This window comes from Euphorbia lathyris, chromosome 10, assembly GCF_963576675.1.
Source record: "Euphorbia lathyris chromosome 10, ddEupLath1.1, whole genome shotgun sequence".
Classification (NCBI taxonomy): domain Eukaryota; kingdom Viridiplantae; phylum Streptophyta; class Magnoliopsida; order Malpighiales; family Euphorbiaceae; genus Euphorbia; species Euphorbia lathyris.
Window position 1 is genome coordinate 22,766,243 of NC_088919.1, and position 21,577 is coordinate 22,787,819.

The 21,577-nt window shown below is 33.4% G+C and overlaps 2 protein-coding genes across 12 annotated transcripts; both read right to left on the reverse strand.

The window, feature by feature from the left end:
* Positions 1-6,225: 6,225 nt before the first annotated feature.
* LOC136208522 (exocyst complex component SEC6-like) lies at positions 6,226-15,986 on the reverse strand. 8 transcript variants are annotated; one of them, XM_065999452.1, is made up of 14 exons: positions 15,578-15,986; positions 15,351-15,389; positions 15,190-15,253; positions 14,982-15,072; positions 14,563-14,652; positions 14,384-14,463; positions 13,603-13,695; positions 11,902-11,928; positions 10,776-10,883; positions 10,471-10,612; positions 10,331-10,375; positions 8,798-8,853; positions 7,665-7,786; positions 6,653-7,353 (listed from the first exon to the last, which is right to left on the reverse strand). In XM_065999452.1, the coding sequence occupies exons 5-14, from the start codon at positions 14,638-14,640 to the stop codon at positions 7,349-7,351; spliced, it is 756 nt and encodes a 251-aa protein (XP_065855524.1). In that variant the 5' UTR covers positions 14,641-14,652; positions 14,982-15,072; positions 15,190-15,253; positions 15,351-15,389; positions 15,578-15,986; the 3' UTR covers positions 6,653-7,348. The 8 variants fall into 8 exon arrangements, 7 of the variants coding, with proteins under 7 accessions (XP_065855529.1, XP_065855525.1, XP_065855524.1 ...); XR_010677190.1 differs by lacking the exon at positions 6,653-7,353 and adding an exon at positions 7,889-8,707; XM_065999457.1 differs by lacking the exons at positions 6,653-7,353; positions 7,665-7,786 and adding an exon at positions 6,226-6,425.
* Positions 15,987-16,140: 154 nt separating this feature from the next.
* On the reverse strand, positions 16,141-20,708 carry LOC136208524 (uncharacterized). 4 transcript variants are annotated; one of them, XM_065999459.1, is made up of 8 exons: positions 20,556-20,630; positions 19,339-19,492; positions 18,633-18,736; positions 18,401-18,495; positions 18,159-18,307; positions 18,015-18,063; positions 17,689-17,831; positions 16,141-16,421 (listed from the first exon to the last, which is right to left on the reverse strand). In XM_065999459.1, the coding sequence occupies exons 4-8, from the start codon at positions 18,447-18,449 to the stop codon at positions 16,335-16,337; spliced, it is 477 nt and encodes a 158-aa protein (XP_065855531.1). In that variant the 5' UTR covers positions 18,450-18,495; positions 18,633-18,736; positions 19,339-19,492; positions 20,556-20,630; the 3' UTR covers positions 16,141-16,334. The 4 variants fall into 4 exon arrangements, with proteins under 4 accessions (XP_065855531.1, XP_065855532.1, XP_065855533.1 ...); XM_065999460.1 differs by lacking the exon at positions 19,339-19,492 and having other exon boundaries at positions 20,556-20,681; XM_065999461.1 differs by lacking the exon at positions 18,633-18,736.
* Positions 20,709-21,577: the final 869 nt, after the last annotated feature.

The window sequence follows — 21,577 nt, forward strand, 5'->3', positions numbered from 1 at the left end:
TATCAAACAAGGCCTTACTCTCAGTTTTTTTGAGTTTAATAAAGCCTACAGACAAATGTGTTATTTTACCTCCATCGGCCACAAAGCTAGAAAATTGAGAAATTTTGCCTTAGGGACCTAGAAGAAACATACAAAGGCAAAATTCATTAAAATTTCCAAGCAATTTCGTGACTTGTGCAGCAAACCTCTACTATTTGTTGTATCTTTAATATTTGAAACAACTTATGCAAAAGTTGCAAATAGCTTGTTGCTTGCTGACTGCATATAAATTAAGTTAAACAAACCTTACAAGGAAAACATCAAGTTAAAAAATTTTAACTTATATTCTAGATATAATATGGCGATTTTACTGATTTGAATGGATGTATCATGGAAAGTTTAACTGTGTCTACGACATTTTAATAAGTGTTCGGTTGATCACAAAGGATGTGGCTGAAATCTGTCACTTTCTCACCTTTTCTTTTTCTTAAATTTTACATTCTGAGGATCAAGGAAAATGGTAATTCTAAATGAGGCAGGGATATGTTAGTTGCTAATCTGAAAATGGAACTGTACAGGTGGGTAAAAAGTTATTGTTTTTTAATTGTTATTTTAATTCTGATAACAGGCTCAAAAAATTTAAGTGGTGGAGAAACAACCGTTATCAAACGCACTTAAATTAAATAAGTGCTTAATATTTTAATTTAAGCAATTAAATGCTTTATCAAACAAGGCCTTACTCTCAGTTTTTCTGAGTTTAATAAAGCCTATAGACAAATGTGTTATTTTACCTCCATCGGCCACAAAGCTAGAAAATTGAGAAATTTTGCCTTAGGGACCTAGAAGAAACATACAAAGGAAAAATTCATTAAAATTTCCAAGCAATTTCGTGACTTGTGCAGCAAACCTCTACTATTTGTTGTATCTTTAATATTTGAAACAACTTATGCAAAAGTTGCAAATAGCTTGTTGCTTGCTGACTGCATATAAATTAAGTTAAACAAACCTTACAAGGAAAACATCAAGTTAAAAAATTTTAACTTATATTCTAGATATAATATGGCGATTTTACTGATTTGAATGGATGTATCATGAAAAGTTTAACTGTGTCTACGACATTTTAATAAGTGTTCGGTTGATCACAAAGGATGTGGCTGAAATCTGTCACTTTCTCACCTTTTCTTTTTCTTAAATTTTACATTCTGAGGATCAAGGAAAATGGTAATTCTAAATGAGGCAGGGATATGTTAGTTGCAAATCTGAAAATGGAACTGTACAGGTGGGTAAAAAGTTATTGTTTTTTAATTGTTATTTTAATTCTGATAACAGGCTCAAAAAATTTAAGTGGTGGAGAAACAACTGTTATCAAACGCACTTAAATTAAATAAGTGCTTAATATTTTAATTTAAGCAATTAAATGCTTTATCAAACAAGGCCTTACTCTCAGTTTTTTTGAGTTTAATAAAGCCTACAGACAAATGTGTTATTTTACCTCCATCGGCCACAAAGCTAGAAAATTGAGAAATTTTGCCTTAGGGACCTAGAAGAAACATACAAAGGAAAAATTCATTAAAATTTCCAATCAATTTCGTGACTTGTGCAGCAAACCTCTACTATTTGTTGTATCTTTAATATTTGAAACAACTTATGCAAAAGTTGCAAATAGCTTGTTGCTTGCTGACTGCATATAAATTAAGTTAAACAAACCTTACAAGGAAAACATCAAGTTAAAAATTTTTATCTTATATTCTAGATATAATATGGCGATTTTACTGATTTGAATGGATGTATCATGGAAAGTTTAACTGTGTCTACGACATTTTAATAAGTGTTCGGTTGATCACAAAGGATGTGGCTGAAATCTGTCACTTTCTCACCTTTTCTTTTTCTTAAATTTTACATTCTGAGGATCAAGGAAAATGGTAATTCTAAATGAGGCAGGGATATGTTAGTTGCAAATCTGAAAATGGAACTGTACAGGCGGGTAAAAAGTTATTGTTTTTAATTGTTATTTTAATTCTGATAACAGGCTCAAAAAATTTAAGTGGTGGAGAAACAACCGTTATCAAACGCACTTAAATTAAATAAGTGCTTAATATTTTAATTTAAGCAATTAAATGTTTTATCAAACAAGGCCTTACTCTCAGTTTTTTTGAGTTTAATAAAGCCTACAGACAAATGTGTTATTTTACCTCCATCGGCCACAAAGCTAGAAAATTGAGAAATTTTGCCTTAGGGACCTAGAAGAAACATACAAAGGCAAAATTCATTAAAATTTCCAAGCAATTTCGTGACTTGTGCAGCAAACCTCTACTATTTGTTGTATCTTTAATATTTGAAACAACTTCTGCAAAAGTTGCAAATAGCTTGTTGCTTGCTGACTGCATATAAATTAAGTTAAACAAACCTTACAAGGAAAACATCAAGTTAAAAAAATTTATCTTATATTCTAGATATAATATGGCGATTTTACTGATTTGAATGGATGTATCATGGAAAGTTTAACTGTGTCTACGACATTTTAATAAGTGTTCGGTTGATCACAAAGGATGTGGCTGAAATCTGTCACTTTCTCACCTTTTCTTTTTCTTAAATTTTACATTATGAGGATCAAGGAAAATGGTAATTCTAAATGAGGCAGGGATATGTTAGTTGCAAATCTGAAAATGGAACTGTACAGGCGGGTAAAAAGTTATTGTTTTTTAATTGTTATTTTAATTCTGATAACAGGCTCAAAAAATTTAAGTGGTGGAGAAACAACCGTTATCAAACGCACTTAAATTAAATAAGTGCTTAATATTTTAAATTAAGCAATTAAATGCTTTATCAAACAAGGCCTTACTCTCAGTTTTTCTGAGTTTAATAAAGCCTACAGACAAATGTGTTATTTTACCTCCATCGGCCACAAAGCTAGAAAATTGAGAAATTTTGCCTTAGGGACCTAGAAGAAACATACAAAGGCAAAATTCATTAAAATTTCCAAGCAATTTCGTGACTTGTGCAGCAAACCTCTACTATTTGTTGTATCTTTAATATTTGAAACAACTTCTGCAAAAGTTGCAAATAGCTTGTTGCTTGCTGACTGCATATAAATTAAGTTAAACAAACCTTACAAGGAAAACATCAAGTTAAAATTTTTTATCTTATATTCTAGATATAATATGGCGATTTTACTGATTTGAATGGATGTATCATGGAAAGTTTAACTGTGTCTACGACATTTTAATAAGTGTTCGGTTGATCACAAAGGATGTGGCTGAAATTTGTCACTTTCTCACCTTTTCTTTTTCTTAAATTTTACATTCTGAGGATCAAGGAAAATGGTAATTCTAAATGATGCAGGGATATGTTAGTTGCAAATCTGAAAATGGAACTGTACAGGCGGGTAAAAAGTTATTGTTTTTTAATTGTTATTTTAATTCTGATAACAGGCTCAAAAAATTTAAGTGGTGGAGAAACAACTGTTATCAAACGCACTTAAATTAAATAAGTGCTTAATATTTTAATTTAAGCAATTAAATGCTTTATCAAACAAGGCCTTACTCTCAGTTTTTTTGAGTTTAATAAAGCCTACAGACAAATGTGTTATTTTACCTCCATCGGCCACAAAGCTAGAAAATTGAGAAATTTTGCCTTAGGGACCTAGAAGAAACATACAAAGGCAAAATTCATTAAAATTTCCAAGCAATTTCGTGACTTGTGCAGCAAACCTCTACTATTTGTTGTATCTTTAATATTTGAAACAACTTCTGCAAAAGTTGCAAATAGCTTGTTGCTTGCTAACTGCATATAAATTAAGTTAAACAAACCTTACAAGGAAAACATCAAGTTAAAAAATTTTATCTTATATTCTAGATATAATATGGCGATTTTACTGATTTGAATGGATGTATCATGGAAAGTTTAACTGTGTCTACGACATTTTAATAAGTGTTCGGTTGATCACAAAGGATGTGGCTGAAATCTGTCACTTTCTCACCTTTTCTTTTTCTTAAATTTTACATTCTGAGGATCAAGGAAAATGGTAATTCTAAATGAGGCAGGGATATGTTAGTTGCAAATCTGAAAATGGAACTGTACAGGCGGGTAAAAAGTTATTGTTTTTAATTGTTATTTTAATTCTGATAACAGGCTCAAAAAATTTAAGTGGTGGAGAAACAACCGTTATCAAACGCACTTAAATTAAATAAGTGCTTAATATTTTAATTTAAGCAATTAAATGTTTTATCAAACAAGGCCTTACTCTCAGTTTTTTTGAGTTTAATAAAGCCTACAGACAAATGTGTTATTTTACCTCCATCGGCCACAAAGCTAGAAAATTGAGAAATTTTGCCTTAGGGACCTAGAAGAAACATACAAAGGCAAAATTCATTAAAATTTCCAAGCAATTTCGTGACTTGTGCAGCAAACCTCTACTATTTGTTGTATCTTTAATATTTGAAACAACTTCTGCAAAAGTTGCAAATAGCTTGTTGCTTGCTGACTGCATATAAATTAAGTTAAACAAACCTTACAAGGAAAACATCAAGTTAAAAAAATTTATCTTATATTCTAGATATAATATGGCGATTTTACTGATTTGAATGGATGTATCATGGAAAGTTTAACTGTGTCTACGACATTTTAATAAGTGTTCGGTTGATCACAAAGGATGTGGCTGAAATCTGTCACTTTCTCACCTTTTCTTTTTCTTAAATTTTACATTATGAGGATCAAGGAAAATGGTAATTCTAAATGAGGCAGGGATATGTTAGTTGCAAATCTGAAAATGGAACTGTACAGGCGGGTAAAAAGTTATTGTTTTTTAATTGTTATTTTAATTCTGATAACAGGCTCAAAAAATTTAAGTGGTGGAGAAACAACCGTTATCAAACGCACTTAAATTAAATAAGTGCTTAATATTTTAAATTAAGCAATTAAATGCTTTATCAAACAAGGCCTTACTCTCAGTTTTTCTGAGTTTAATAAAGCCTACAGACAAATGTGTTATTTTACCTCCATCGGCCACAAAGCTAGAAAATTGAGAAATTTTGCCTTAGGGACCTAGAAGAAACATACAAAGGCAAAATTCATTAAAATTTCCAAGCAATTTCGTGACTTGTGCAGCAAACCTCTACTATTTGTTGTATCTTTAATATTTGAAACAACTTCTGCAAAAGTTGCAAATAGCTTGTTGCTTGCTGACTGCATATAAATTAAGTTAAACAAACCTTACAAGGAAAACATCAAGTTAAAATTTTTTATCTTATATTCTAGATATAATATGGCGATTTTACTGATTTGAATGGATGTATCATGGAAAGTTTAACTGTGTCTACGACATTTTAATAAGTGTTCGGTTGATCACAAAGGATGTGGCTGAAATTTGTCACTTTCTCACCTTTTCTTTTTCTTAAATTTTACATTCTGAGGATCAAGGAAAATGGTAATTCTAAATGATGCAGGGATATGTTAGTTGCAAATCTGAAAATGGAACTGTACAGGCGGGTAAAAAGTTATTGTTTTTTAATTGTTATTTTAATTCTGATAACAGGCTCAAAAAATTTAAGTGGTGGAGAAACAACTGTTATCAAACGCACTTAAATTAAATAAGTGCTTAATATTTTAATTTAAGCAATTAAATGCTTTATCAAACAAGGCCTTACTCTCAGTTTTTTTGAGTTTAATAAAGCCTACAGACAAATGTGTTATTTTACCTCCATCGGCCACAAAGCTAGAAAATTGAGAAATTTTGCCTTAGGGACCTAGAAGAAACATACAAAGGCAAAATTCATTAAAATTTCCAAGCAATTTCGTGACTTGTGCAGCAAACCTCTACTATTTGTTGTATCTTTAATATTTGAAACAACTTCTGCAAAAGTTGCAAATAGCTTGTTGCTTGCTGACTGCATATAAATTAAGTTAAACAAACCTTACAAGGAAAACATCAAGTTAAAAAATTTTATCTTATATTCTAGATATAATATGGCGATTTTACTGATTTGAATGGATGTATCATGGAAAGTTTAACTGTGTCTACGACATTTTAATAAGTGTTCGGTTGATCACAAAGGATGTGGCTGAAATCTGTCACTTTCTCACCTTTTCTTTTTCTTAAATTTTACATTCTGAGGATCAAGGAAAATGGTAATTCTAAATGAGGCAGTGATATGTTAGTTGCAAATCTGACAATGGAACTGTACAGGTTGGGTAAAAAGTTATTGTTTTTTAATTGTTATTTTAATTCTGATAACAGGCTCAAAAAATTTAAGTGGTGGAGAAACAACCGTTATCAAACGCACTTAAATTAAATAAGTGCTTAATATTTTAATTTAAGCAATTAAATGTTTTATCAAACAAGGCCTTACTCTCAGTTTTTCTGAGTTTAATAAAGCATACAGACAAATGTGTTATTTTACCTCCATCGGCCACAAAGCTAGAAAATTGAGAAATTTTGCCTTAGGGACCTAGAAGAAACATACAAAGGAAAAATTCATTAAAATTTCCAAGCAATTTCGTGACTTGTGCAGCAAACCTCTACTATTTGTTGTATCTTTAATATTTGAAACAACTTCTGCAAAAGTTGCAAATAGCTTGTTGCTTGCTGACTGCATATAAATTAAGTTAAACAAACCTTACAAGGAAAACATCAAGTTAAAAAATTTTATCTTATATTCTAGATATAATATGGCGATTTTACTGATTTGAATGGATGTATCATGAAAAGTTTAACTGTGTCTACGACATTTTAATAAGTGTTCGGTTGATCACAAAGGATGTGGCTGAAATCTGTCACTTTCTCACCTTTTCTTTTTCTTAAATTTTACATTCTGAGGATCAAGGAAAATAGTAATTCTAAATGAGGCAGGAATCTGTTAGTTGCAAATCTGAAAATGGAACTGTACATGTGGGTAAAAAGTTATTGTTTTTTAATTGTTATTTTAATTCTGATAACAGGCTCAAAAAATTTCAAAATAAAAAATTGTTTCTTGCTATTTCAACATATTTAGGGTAAATTACATACGTGGGGTACAACATTTATCCCAAATTAAACTTTGGTGTACAACCAAAATTTTGTCACACTAAACCGTACGAACTTCAGGTGACCTCCCACTAAAGTGTATAGCCGGTTTTTGTGACCGGTCAATGCTGGTCAACTATGCCACGTCAGCATTTTTCATTGTAGAATTAAAAAAAGTAGGACCCATTTTTTATGGAATGACTAATATAACCTTATTCTTTATAAATTTACTAAAATACCCCCATCTTCCTTCAACCCCTCTTTCCCATTTCTCTGTCACTCCTTTCTCTCTCTACCATTTCTCTCTCTTCATCTTCTCTCTCACTCCTCTCTACCGTTAACAAGTTGGTGAAGCTAGAATCAAAACTGTTATTCTGAAGAACACAAATCAAAATAAGCACAAATTAAACACCTATCCATATAGGTATTTGGGCATCAAAAGTTCGAGTTTCAACAGTGTTTTTTTTTTTTTGAAATTTTAAGATTACCAAATACTCCTTAACCATTCAGAATTTGTACACTTAATAACAGTTTCACAAGTATGAAATGAACCTAAATAAAGTACAATTTGACTTTCATTGATGCAGATCAGTTGTAATTCAATAGTCAACCCATCAATTTTGGTTCAATCCATACACCAATTCAAATTCAATTAGAAAGATAAAAAAGAAAACATTGTTAATACCTTCCAGGAGCCAACCGTAGCTGCGTGGAGAGACGTAGAGCATCGAATTCATCAATGTCGAAGCAGTAGCCATGTGATATGGCATCATTGATTCGACACAGAAGCTCGTTTCTACAGTTCGCCTTTCATCAGTGAAACAAAACGCAATCTTAGAAACTTAATTCCAATAACAAAATAATAATTGAAAAAGACGTTGATGTATATAAGGGGAAATGTAGTGCGACCTGAAAATTGGTTGAGAGAGAGGCTTGTTCGCGGGAGCGCGAAAGGGAGAAGCCGGTGAGGGTTTGGGTTTTGAGGCGAAGCGTGCGGCGGTTTTGGATTAAAGTTACAGAGAAGAGAAGAGGATTCTGGAATTTGAGAACAGACTCAGCTATATGCCTAATACTGTTCATGGAGATGCGTTTGCTCATCAGCCTCATGTTGAGACTCCGTCGGAGTGGATCCTAAGGCTCACTGATTGTTTTAGCCTTTTCACTTTCTCCTTGTTATAGCTTTTTCCTACTTTCTCCTTGTTAGTAGAGAGAGAGAGGAATGGCAGAGAGAGGAGTGAGAGAGAAAATGTAGAGAGAGAAATGGTAGAGAGAGAGGAGTGAGAGAGAAGATGTAGAGATAGAAATGGGAAAGAAGGGTTGAAGGAAGAAGATGAGGGTATTTTAGTAAATTTATAAAGAATAAGATTATATTAGTCATTCCATAAAAAATAGGTCCCACTTTTTTTAATTCTATAATGAAAATTGCTGATGTGGCATAGTTGACTAGCGTTGACCGGTCATAAAAACCGGCTGTACACTTTAGTGGGAGGTCACCTGAAGTTCGTACGGTTTAGTGTGACAAAATTTTGGTTGTACACCAAAGTATGATTTGAGGTAAAGGTTGTACACCACGTATGTAATTTACTCCATATTTTGCCTTAATTTATACACATTCACCATTAATTGGATATATTTGTACCAAAAATAAAGTTCTGACACATTGACAAACTAAATAAAATGGCAGCTCAACTGCAAATTTGAAATCTGGGGCTATTAAAAGTACTTGGCCTAATAAAAAAGAATAAACAATAAATCAAGATTGGCTGAAATCAATCACATAAATGCACAAAAGGAAGCAAATTAGGCATAGAGGCAAACCTTGGGGGAAAACATGGAGCCACATAATCATATATATCTCCAAGTTCTTCTCCAATCTATAAACCACAAGGAGAAAAACGCATTAATAGACCTCAGAAATTTGAAAGAATCCAGAGCACACTAACAGTAGATTATACGATTGGATCGGTTACATGTAAAGCAAATGCCATAAAGAACCACCATAAAATCGCATGAAAATGGTTAAACCATAGAATAGAGACCAAAACCTAAGAAGCAAGCAAGAAAACTAGATTTGATGCTACACATGCGATGTTGCATTCTCAGTTCCAATAAAATCAAGAAAGGACATGCATATTAGGAGAGAGATGAAGCAGCCAATGTTTATCAGAAGGAACCAGAAATGCATGCATGTACAGTAAAAAAAAATCTTATTTCAGCATTTTTCATAGAGAATAATGCACAAATTTCCAAAACATTAAGACAAATTCAACAGTGTAGTAGTGAAAAAATATCAAGGAAACTGCTTCATCTTGATAGTTGATGCAATGAGACAATGATCAAAGTTGTCAATCTTCTCGAGTGAAAATAATTGCTTAGGTTGATTGCAATAGTGGAAGATATTCATCCATGATTAGAGGTCAGTCTATTTAAGTTATAACATGTTGTATTCTATAAGAATGGATGTACCCTAAAAATCCAAAAACCTTTTACAATTGAAGCACATATTTTGAGTATGTCAACATGAACATTTCTTATTGCTTTCTTGGAGTTTTCGACACAAGTTAATAGCTCAGGATGGAAAAGAAAATGATAATGGAAAATTACTGGACTGCTGATATTGGCCCTAAAACCTGTTCTAGGGGGATTTGTGGCTGGAAGTGAATGTCGAGAATAAGGTAGTTGGTGCGCTGGCAATAGAAGCAGCAGTTAGTTATGGGAATATTGTTATAGGCTACTTACGAATAGGGAAGGTTATCTGAGTATGTTGATGGCAGCAGTGAGTCAGTCTTGAATTTTCTATAGTGTCAGGCTAAATGGCTCTTCATTTAGGTGGAGAGGCACCAAGTCTTGTGGGGATAAAATCATATTGATCTTGTTCTTTTCAGTAATTTCTTTATTTTCCAATGTATTGCAGTTTTCTTACCTCAATCTTTGTCTGTTACAGAAAGACCATTTGATTTAGGTGTTTTCTATCACTCGTCATTCATATTATGTTCAAATGGAGTGTACAAATTTATATTCACTCAAGCTTTATTTCAATTAGATAATATTTCATAAAATACCAAGTATATATTTGTTAGAATTCAAATCTGTAGTCTGCAACCGAGAAAACCAGTTGGCAATGCTAACTGTTGAAATTATATGAAACACCTGCCTTTCCAATTGGTTTTTCACACTGTAACAGTCTTCAATGACTTTAGAACAAAATAATAACCACAAATACAGGAAACCTCCTGGAATTTCATGAAAACTTTGTCAAAGTAAGAACATACAAATTGCACCAGAAACACCAAAACCAAGCCCATGGATCAATATTTAAGTTGCATAAATCTAGATATAAGTAATACTTACCGTGTGTGCTTCTTCTAAAGCAGCTTTGAGATCCTCAAATACAAACTGGTAGACAAATCACCATTAAAAAAGCAGTATTAAACAAATCTTAAATATTTCCATGTAAGAGATAAACTTAGAAACAAAACAAAATAAAACACCTCTGTCAATAGCCTATTAAACCGTTCTTCAACTGATTTCCTGATTTGCTCATAGCATTTATCCCTATACCCCTTTCCCTGCGCCTTCAATTTCTGTTGTGTAAGGTTTTTGGAAGAAGCCATTGAAGATGTAGACTTTTTGCTGCCAAAAGGAAACGGTTAAACAAGATATAAAGCTGCTTCCTTCAAAAGGAAAGTAGAAAACAGCTAGGAAATGGAAAAGAATAATGCAAATACAAAATCAGTGATAATGAAATGCACTGGAAATTATGTCAAGACAAATGAAATAGCTAAAACATAGTTACTTGGCAGATCTACGAGGGTTTGCTACTGTTGCCATTGCACCCCCGCCCTCAGCCTCGGCTGCCTCCTCGGCAAGTTGCTCATCAAGAATCTCTTGCATTTCAACCACCCTAAGGCAGAAAGGGAAAAAGAAATCAGATGAATAGTTTTTCTTTCTTTTTCTTGTGTAGAACTTAGGTGAATGTGCATGTAATAGATTATCAGACTTAATTTTCATTTTAGTTACTAAACTTTAACCAAGATCTCAGACTAATTATTTAGGCTTAATACCTTCACCCAGCCCCCTCACCTTGTCCTTTTTTTTTCACTTTTCCCCCTCAACTTAGGGGACAACCTATTAATCCCTTTTAACTCAACAAATGTAACACTTTTGCATCCCGATGTGAACCCTTACTTCATTGCTTTGAAACAGACATATAAACCTAAAGGGCACGAAGTGTCACATTTGGTGAGTTGAGGGAGCTAATAGGAAGCACAAGGTGAGTTGAGGGGGCTAATCAACTCCATGTAGGCACATCTAATATTTAAAAATTACATCTAATAGAAAAAAATAGAATTGTCTCAATAATGATGAGTACTATAAAAACTAAAATACAAAATTGTATCTCAAAAAGAATACAGTGCGGAAAAAATTTAATTATCAAAATACATTTGTTTCTTAAACAGTGATAGTAATTCTTGATATCCCTAATTCGCTAAAATTCCAGATCCCTTCTATGTCATCATACATGATAAAGTCTAACATTTAACAAGCACTATGTGGTCATCGGAATCTAGAAGATTACTACATGATACAGTTTTCAGTTTAGCACTTCAACACCAAAGAGACAAAGAAGTAGTTTTTCCGCTATTTCCATTGACCTAAGAATCATATTTAATTTCAATGGACAAATGTGCAAGTATAATCATATTTAGAATCAAAGAGGTATAATTTCAGTGGCACTAGGGGAAAAAAAGATAAAAATGAAAAATGACTCATGTATGTAAGTAAACAAAAGAAATTATCTTTTAATTGTCTAAGCACTGCAACATGAACATTTTTACTTTCCTCTTAAAAATGAGTTTCCTACAGTAGTTCGCTGCCTCTCATAAATAGAGCAGAGGCAAAATAGTTTGTCAGCCGCATACCTTATAGCACGAACCAGGGTTTGTGGGCTGCAACAGCAGAGCAGATAGAGATGTATTAGAGTTCAGCATAGTACTAATCCCAAGGCAAGTATGCATAAATCTTTATATCAATCCAAACTCCAGTATATATAGACTCATTTATGCATAATCTAATATTAGACCATGAAAGGATAGGAAAACTGCAAAATTTAACAATGGTTCACACAAGTTATTTTGCAGAAGGTAGACTTAACCAAACTGTACAAGTGTTCTCAAAAAATCAGAGCAAGGATTTTCAAGGCAAAGTAATTCTTGCATCATAAACAAGAATTAGTATCAAGAAATTTCATTTGTGTTACTCGGCAACAATAAAGTTGCTAATGAATAAAATATACATTAATAAGTATTACAACATTGTTAGAGAAAAAAGCAACAAGCAAACAACAATTTCCCTGCCGTGACCCTCAAATGCAGGGATTTTCCCTTTACATGAAACATCCAAGTAATGTAGGTAGACTGAATCAGAAAAAATGCTCTATGACTAAATATGACCCGAGAACTAAAAAATCAATTCATGCAGAAACAAAAGAATTTGAAATATTAGACCAAAATTGTATATTCCAAACTCAAATATATATATAGACCATAGTTGTTAAATCGAGATTCGACTCGTGACTCGAAATCTCATTTTGTGAATCAGGACTCGTGAATTGAATCGAGTCGAATCGTAAGATTCAGATCAAATTCAAAATGCTATAAAAAATAAAATATTAACCATATTTAACTTTAAATATTAGTCCAAAAATGCAATTTTAATATCTCAATAGAAATTACATCAAGTTATAAAAAAAGTAGAGACAGACAAAACATAGAAAATAGAGAGTAGAAAAAGATAATAACAAATAAATAGAAAAGAAGAGAGAAGGTTTTGGAATTTGTAAAGTGAAGAGTCATCTAATTGAAACTAATTGTATTTCATAACTTCTTTACGTTTTTTGTTTTTGTAAAGTGAATAGTCTTCTATTGTACGTTTTTGAGTTATTAAAAAATGATTTTTTTTTTCAATGGTGGTCTAAATCGACCAAATCGGATGACTCGGTGACTCGGGTGACTCGGTGAATCGACCGAATCGGTGGTGACTCGTCCGATTCATGAAGCTTCCGAGTCGTACCATAGATACGACTCGAATTCTTCATGAATCGAATTGTACGAGTCGACTCGCGGCTCGTATGATTCTAACAACTATGATATAGACTGATTTATGCATAATTTAATATTACACCATGAAAGGATAGCAAAACTGCAAAATTTAACAATGGTTCACACAAGTTATTTGCAGAAGGTAGACTTAACCAAACTGTGCAAGTGTTCTCAAAAAACCAGAACAAGGATTTTCAAGGCAAAGTAATTCTTGCATCATAAACAAGAATTAGTATCAAGAATTTTCATTTGGCAACAATAAAGTTGCTAATGAATAAAATATACATTAATAAGTATTATAACATTGTTAAAGAAAAAAGCAACAAGCAAACAACAATTTCCCTACCCTGTCCCTCAAATGCAGGGATTTTCCCTTTACATGAAACATCCAAGTAATGTAGATAGACTGGATCAGAAAAAACGCTCTATGGCTAAATATGACCCCGAGAACTAAAAATTCAAATCATGCAGAAAGAAAACAATTTGAAATATTGGCTTTTCAACAGATAGTAATCAATATACCTCTCTTTTGAAAGTTTATAGAAGCTGTTGATATGTTCCCATAATGTCTTCTCAAACGTTTCCCAAGTTCGGTCTACATCTTCAAAATATTCTCTGGGCATTATAGAGGCGTTTCTTTAAATCTCAAACTACAAAATGAATTACAATAAACAAGAGGGGGCAAAAAGGTAAATTCTGAATGCTTCACCTCCACAATTATCACTGTTACTATGTTAAAAAAAAAAATTGACCCACTTTCATCGTGACGATAGTTGAGTACGTTCTATAAACTGAAAATCAGAGGCAAAAACGACGAAAATACAACTGTTTTCTTATAACAAAAACAGGCATCAAAGAAAATGGAATTTAAAGCAAGAACATAAATAAAAAGAGACAATAAGTTAATTCGTTCAAGCACATTAAAATTGTCTGCTAACAAAGAAAAAACAAAGTGAAGAAGTGGGGATGAAACACAAGCATAGGGAAATTGACCACTAAATAAACCATAATTTTTAGTTTGCTAGGGCACTACGATTTTTTCATAAATAGACTGCATAAATATATAAGATATTATTAGATGAATGGCATCATCAAATACCAAGCTCCTAGAGACAATGAAGATGTTGTCATTACAGAGATGCAAATATTCAATCATCTTTCGTATCAGATTTACTACATTATCAGCTCCACTTATTACAGTAGATAGTGCAAGGAAAAGGACATCAATTTACAGCTAATACAAATAATTCCTTCTTTCATACTGTATATTTGCCGGCAACATGTTTCGAAAGAAAACACAAACCTTAATCTTCCAACTTCTTCCTTATGAGAACTCGCAGCTGCTAATGCAAATCTTCGCTTCCCATCAAGGGCAGTTAACCTCTATGAATATACATGGACATATAGGGTGTAAATAAACATGTCCTATGCACAATAATTACTGATCTAATACTCAACATGATAAACATTTATCAGCTTTACCTCATAAGTATTAACGATCTCCAAATCATCACTCAAAGAATTCCGTGCCTCAGCTGCTTCAACAGAGATTGACATCATACCCTCAATATCCTAAAGAAAATCCAGACAATAACACAAGAATAAGCATGCATAGAACAAATTGTTAGTAATACTGATAGAAGCTGAAGCTTTAGGAATAGGAAATTACACAGCAAAATAACATGACCAATAACCTCCTATTCTAGTAGAACAGTGTCAATCACTCCTTATAAGATTTGTAACGTGATTGGTGGTAGTAGCCTTACAGGCAGAAGTTTGAAAGCAGCAAAAGTTAACATATGTACTCATTGCCTTTCATCTTTTTTCCCCATCATATTTGTCATTACGTATTATGTGTAACTGAAAACTTAAGCGATTAAAGAATGAACAACATGATGTACCTTCAATGTTGTATTTAGATTATTCCTTGCATTGCTAAGAAGTTTTATCTGATCATGGTTTTCAATCAAGGTTTGACATTCTTGGCATAGCCTGGAGCACAAGCAAATAGCAAGCAACTTCATATGAATGTAACAAGCATTATAGCTCAATGCTTCATCTTGGAGTTCTAGCAAACAACATGCTGTTCAATGGCAATAAAATTCTCACGGAGTTCGTTTATTGTCTTCTGGGACGAGCCAAGTGCTGCCAACCCTTTTTGTGCTTGTTCAACCTGCAAACAAAAGCAGTCCGGGTTAAGGCATCAGAATAATCATCAAATCTGGATTTTTCTTTTTCCAGATTTTTTAGCACATTAGCCCATTATTTACCTGCTCTGCTACCATTGTACTGAGTTGCGCATCATTTGCCTGCAAACAGAATACAAAACAAGAGTATTATTGTAGCTTAATTGCTTATAATGCTGTGGAAATTTGTAAATTCCTCAAAAGATTCGTTGTCTCACTAGGGGTGAGCTACTTGTAATTGAAGCTCACCTCATGAAAGAAATTAAAAAAGAAAAATCCAAAATACAAAATTACGAGTAATTGAAGCTCACCTCACGGACGGCGGCTTCCTTGGCATCGATGCCAAGATCCTCGACCATAATTTTGGTAGAAAGAGTAAAATCTGAAAATGTTAGCTAAAACATTCATATATTCAAAGAAGACCAGCGGCAAAAATCAATAATTGAGGAAATCCGCGCGAAGAAAGTGTACGGGTAGTCCCGTTAGGGTCGGGTAGTGTTAGGTACCCGCGGGTAGAGTACCCGTTGCCATCCCTAGGTAATGGAGATGGGAGATATAAAAGGTAATAGCATTTTAGTTTATATTCTATAAATTTAATACAAATTAATTATTTTCTTAATATATATAATTTAGTAAAATATGACAATTATTTGGAGTTAAATGTTAAAAACTTTAATGGAGAGAATTCACTGAAAAACTTTATCTTCTCGGTAGTATGTTGTGATGGGAACAAAAATACCTAACAATGTTAAAGTTTCCGTGACAATATCAACCAAAAGCTGTAATCTATCAGATTGCCCACTTGAATGGAAGATTCATATTCATATAGTATTGTTGAAAACCGTGCCAGTAATACTATACAATACAACCCTCCTTCAAAAGCTCAAATTTATTAGAAAATCTGTAAAGAGGTGTATGACTTCTCATAGAATAAACAACACAAACTCAAATGCCAGAAATCAACTACTAGAATAAATAACAGATCTCACAACAAGACTGACTGTTGAACCCTCAAGGCAGCACACCACACCACAACAATTTCTCAACATTCAATCTAGATCAAGGTTGTCAATCTGCGCGGATTCCACCCATAAATGTTCTAGGGTCCGGACAGTTCCCCGTAAACTGAGCCTGTGAGAAGTCAAACCCAGGATTCTGCACAAACCATTATCCAAAACCATCAGATTTCTTCTTCTGCTTCAGCAACCATTTTTATTCAACCATGTTTTTGCAATTATAATACAGTACACCACACTTCAACATGAAATGCTGTACTCAAAATCAACATACTGAATCCCAATATATTCACAAGAAGCATCTCAGAATGAAAAATCCTAATCTTATTTTCCCAAACCAATAATATCAAGTAACACATGATATAATGACAGTAACATGAGTAAGTTGAAGCTAACGAAATCTAGGTGCCCACGAAACAAACGTCGTCCTAACTGATAGTTGGATATAGCAGAACTCAAAAATACAAAATTGAAAGATCTTTTAGATACCAAAACCAAACTGATTAGTGTTTATGTAACAACATGAGCTCCTCCTCATTATCCTGTCCCTGTAGAAAGCATAGCATCCAAACACTAGGAACTGGGTCGTTACAACTATTTTAGAATATTTTCATTCTGTAAATGCTGCAACTGGGTAAGCAGCACTTCACTTAAACAGACTGCAATCCAATTTTATTGGATAACAAACAAACTCCTAAACATTGCAGTATTGCACTCATTTAACGAGCTACTTGGACATCCTTCATTGAAACTGCTAGTTCAAGTCCCAGGAGTTTAGTAATGCTAATCATTTTGCATAGCATTACGTATTGCACATAAAGGGATCATTTTGAGGTGTATTACTTTGTTTATAGTAGTTTAGTCCCTAGCAATTGAAGTTCTCACAAAAAAATAGAAAAGACGAATCCCTAATTTTACACTATTTGAAATACTCAACTAAGCTATGCCATAACACCAAACTAGTTGGAGTTTACCATATGCCATACGGACCAATTCCTCCATTTCACTGATTTGAATTTACTTTGACTAATTTCAAATTTCATAATATACAGAACGTCTTCCTTGACACTGTACACATATTCATCATGATAACAATGGCCCTCGAGACTGGTCCAAAATGTAACACTCTAAAGTTTTAATCCATAAGCGATAAGCATAAAAGCACTTCATTTAAAATATATGATAAGGAACTGCTTGCAGAAAAAAAAGATAAAAACAAAATTTGAAGCTACTTAAGGCAATTGGTCATAAATAAACCATGCTACTTAAGGATAACATGGCTACGGATTACTGTAAACTCTCATCCACAAGTCAAATGCAGCATTCACAGCAAGCATACACAATTTAAAGTTAAAACATCTAATGATCTACTTTGTAGCACAGTGGGGGAAGTAATTGTTAATCACCTCTTCCTGAAATCTCTGAAGCATGAGACGCTTCTGTTCAAGATCAGTGGAGTAAGGGTCCAATTGACCCTGCCCCAAAATTGGAGAAGCCCATGTCTGACCCTTGTCCCTTTTTTGCATAGTTATGTGCAATATATCATCCTCTGCTACCACAATGGAATCCGAAGAGCTTAATTTGATTGGCCATTTCTAATTTCCACATTATAGTACAAAAACATAATATTTTTACACTAGGAATAGCTTAAACACAAGAATACAATCAGCAAGCTTAAAAAGACTAACTCCTTCAAAAGGATATATGAAAATCAAACAGTTAAATAAAATACCTAACGTCCAAAAAGAAGAATCGGTCTTCACTGGGCTGGAGAGGTCATGCTGAAATCCGGGAAAAGAAATTTGCACCCATATTATATTATCAATAAAAAAAATTGGAGTGAAAATATACAAGGAAATGTTAAGAGAAAACTGACATCGAGATAAGGAGGGTTTCCTTTGATGCCAACTTCAACATGTTTGGATTGAATCTTACAATAGAACTGCTTTGGATGAACATTTGGGGGTAAATTAATGTACATATTTACCTCTTCTAGGGTTTGATCCCATTCAAATACAGTCTGGCCTAAAAACAGCAGAAAAAGAAAACAAAGTTAAGATCAAATCCACCAGAGAGAAGAGACGCACCCAGAAGGGAAAAGGAAAGCCAGATAGAGACCGTTGTGGACGAAACTGTGGCGCTTCTCTGGAGCCAATTTCTCAGACATCGTACACTTTCTTCGCGCGGATTTTGGTGCTAGCTAGTCTTCGATTCTGTTTTTTTTTTTTTATCAAAATCCAAATAATACTATGGCAAAGTAATCGTGATAGCAAATCATCTCTAATTTTTTCTCCTTCAATCCTTAATTCATGTGTAATTTGATTATTACGACCTAGTTCGACGCATATACCTCACAAACCAAAATACCGCTATAGAAATGACTTGTGCACATGCTAGATGATGTATGTGTTGCAAATTCTCAAAGTCTTCATCGTCAATATTTTGACGACTCATCTAACAACAAAACAGAAATTTCATTTAATATCCAACTATTAAAACGAAATATCCAAATATTAAAACCAAACAAAACAGAAATTTCCAACTATCCATTTAATCATGCATAAATGAATATGATAAAGGCAACCATTTTTATAGACCAATGTTCCTTTTTATGACTTTTTCCAGTAATTGTTAACAAAAACACCATAAGATTCCTATTTTTCTGGTTCCTATATCTCTTCTACATGAATAAAACTCAATTCAAGGTAGTTACTAGAATATGACTATTGTACACTTGTGAAGTAGCTTTACCGGTTGGTTCTCTAACTATAGGAAGAAGTGCAGTAATCTAAAAATTGTTCTTTGTTTTCGCTCTGGCAGTTCATTTGTGGAGTTCATCAATACCTGGGGTAAGAGTTAATCATATTATATGATAAGGAAGTGGGCATTTATTTTATGTCTCTAAGCATGTTTTGTGTTGCCTAGTCTAGTTACAGTTGGCTCTAGAGTACTTGAAGCAAGTGTATGACAACCCTCCTGTTTATATTCATGAAAGCTAAAAGCAAAAGAGAATTGAGAAGGAAGTGAAAGTTTATGTCTTCCGAGTCCAGCCATACCTGTAACACCATTAGCAAGACCTTGAAGCACAGAGGTTAAAGAACAAGTGAACATTCAATTTAGGAAGAGAGACAAGTGGACCAGGATTGGAACCATTAGTTGATTGAATAGATGCAACATCGAAACCAAGCTGAGCACTAACAAGTACACTTCCTTTGTATGGATTATCAGCAAAAAAAAACAACAATTATTGTTGATGCAGCCGTATCAAGATGGACATTAGGGGGTGTTGCAATGCATAGGGTTATAGGTGGAAAAAATGTAATCTTGCTCACAATCAACCCATAGAATTAGGCCACCAAGATCGAGAGTTAATTTGAGTGGGACTAGAGGGGTGCTTTGTTTTATTAGAGTTATATATTGTTTGGTGGATGGGTCTTTTGATATGGGGAGAACAAGTGCTTTGGGTTTGAAAGATTTTGATTTTGCAGCTATGGAATATAGAGAAAGCAACAAGATAAGAGCAGTGAAGAAGAAATTAAAGCAGTAGTAATTAATGGGAGAATGCATGTATAATTAATTTCTCCATATTTGATAAATATGTGAAAGTTGCAGAGAAAGTATGTGAAAAGCTAGTTGAAGATGATGGAATTATTTGATAAATATAGGCCTAATACACAAATAACCCCTGAACTTGTCCAAATGTTGCAACTGCCCCCCTCCAACTTTCAATTGTAACAACTTACCCCTCAAACTTGTCCAATTGTAAAATACAACCCCAAATTGATGGCATGGACTGCAATTGACAAATTCTGCAACGCTCGTGGAGTATGATAATCAGATCTTTGGCGTGATACGAATCCGGGAAAACTTTTTTATGGTTGCTTCAAATAAGGGGTAAAAAAATTCACATGTTTTACAATTGGACAAGTTTAAGGGGTAAGTTGTTACAATTGAAAGTTGAGGAGGCAGTTGCAACATTTGGACAAGTTCAGAGGGGGTTATTTGTGTATTAGGCCATAAATATATGAACAGCTAGTTGAAGAGGATGGAATCTATGGGATTTGTTCTAGTTTCTAGAGAAAGTATAACAACTTGATATGTAAAATGATTTTCTCAACACAGAGCAACAAAATCTGGAATCGAAAAATGATTTTCTCAACACAGAGCAACGAGATGATTTTCTCAACGAATTGAAGAGCAAACAAAGAGCAACAAAATCGAAAAATTTTAGCACAAAATCTGGAATTGAATGAATAGTTACTCATACTCGTACCTGGATTGAAGATTAAAACCGAAGAAACCTCGTGGAGTCTGCCGTTTCTGCTTCTGTTCTATTTATTCTTCGTTCAGTGTATCGATTAGCTCAGAGTTTTTTCATACGGATGAAATAAAGAGCGAGGGTAATTTTGTCACAGGAAAATATTTAACCCTCCTTCCCCCAAATCGGAGTGTAAAGAAAATTGGGTAATATTCATCCTCATCTAGGGTTGGGCACAGTTCGGTCCAAGTCGGGGATTCATGAATTTCCAGTATTGAATTGAAATTCGGAGATTAATAAAAGGAAATCTACAGGATTGGATTGAAAGAATAAATCTCCAGAATTGAATTGCCCCAAAATTTCAGTGCAGTCCAGTTCGGGGATTCGGAGGTTCGGTTCCGGTCCAATCCAATATAATTTTTCAGTGATTCGGATAAATATCTAATAGTTTAAGTCCTAAAAAATAAATTAAAAATTTAATTTACAAGATAATAAAATATAAAATTTTATTATCTTACATAACTTGAAATAAATGATATTTTTTTAGGAAGTAAACAACATTCATAGTTTAGAAAGGTGGTAGGCAAAGATAGCTGCATTTCTATAGGTTCAGTTCATCAATGTCGGTATCGCAGTCACAGATTGATTGATGTTGTCCTCCCGTGGAAGATTAAGCAAAACTTTTTTAGCTATAAGACCCCATAATACCCGATTGAACAAGAGGTGATGAGATGGGAAAGGTGTGAGTGACTGTCTAGAAAATTTTCCATGGCTGAAAAACCAAGTGAAGAAAATTTTTCTAATTGATTTTCCATGAGAGGAAGCTTCTGTGAATTAATTAAGAACTATATCTAATACCTTAACATATAAAACTTCAAATATAACACAGAACATATAAAACTTCAAATCTACACAATGTACACAACATAGAGTTTAGAAATTGAAATATAAAAGTTCAAAGTTTAGAAAACTTACCAGAGTTTAGATCGGTAAAAGGTGGAGGTGGCGGTGTGCAAGGTGGAGGTGGCAGCGTGTGA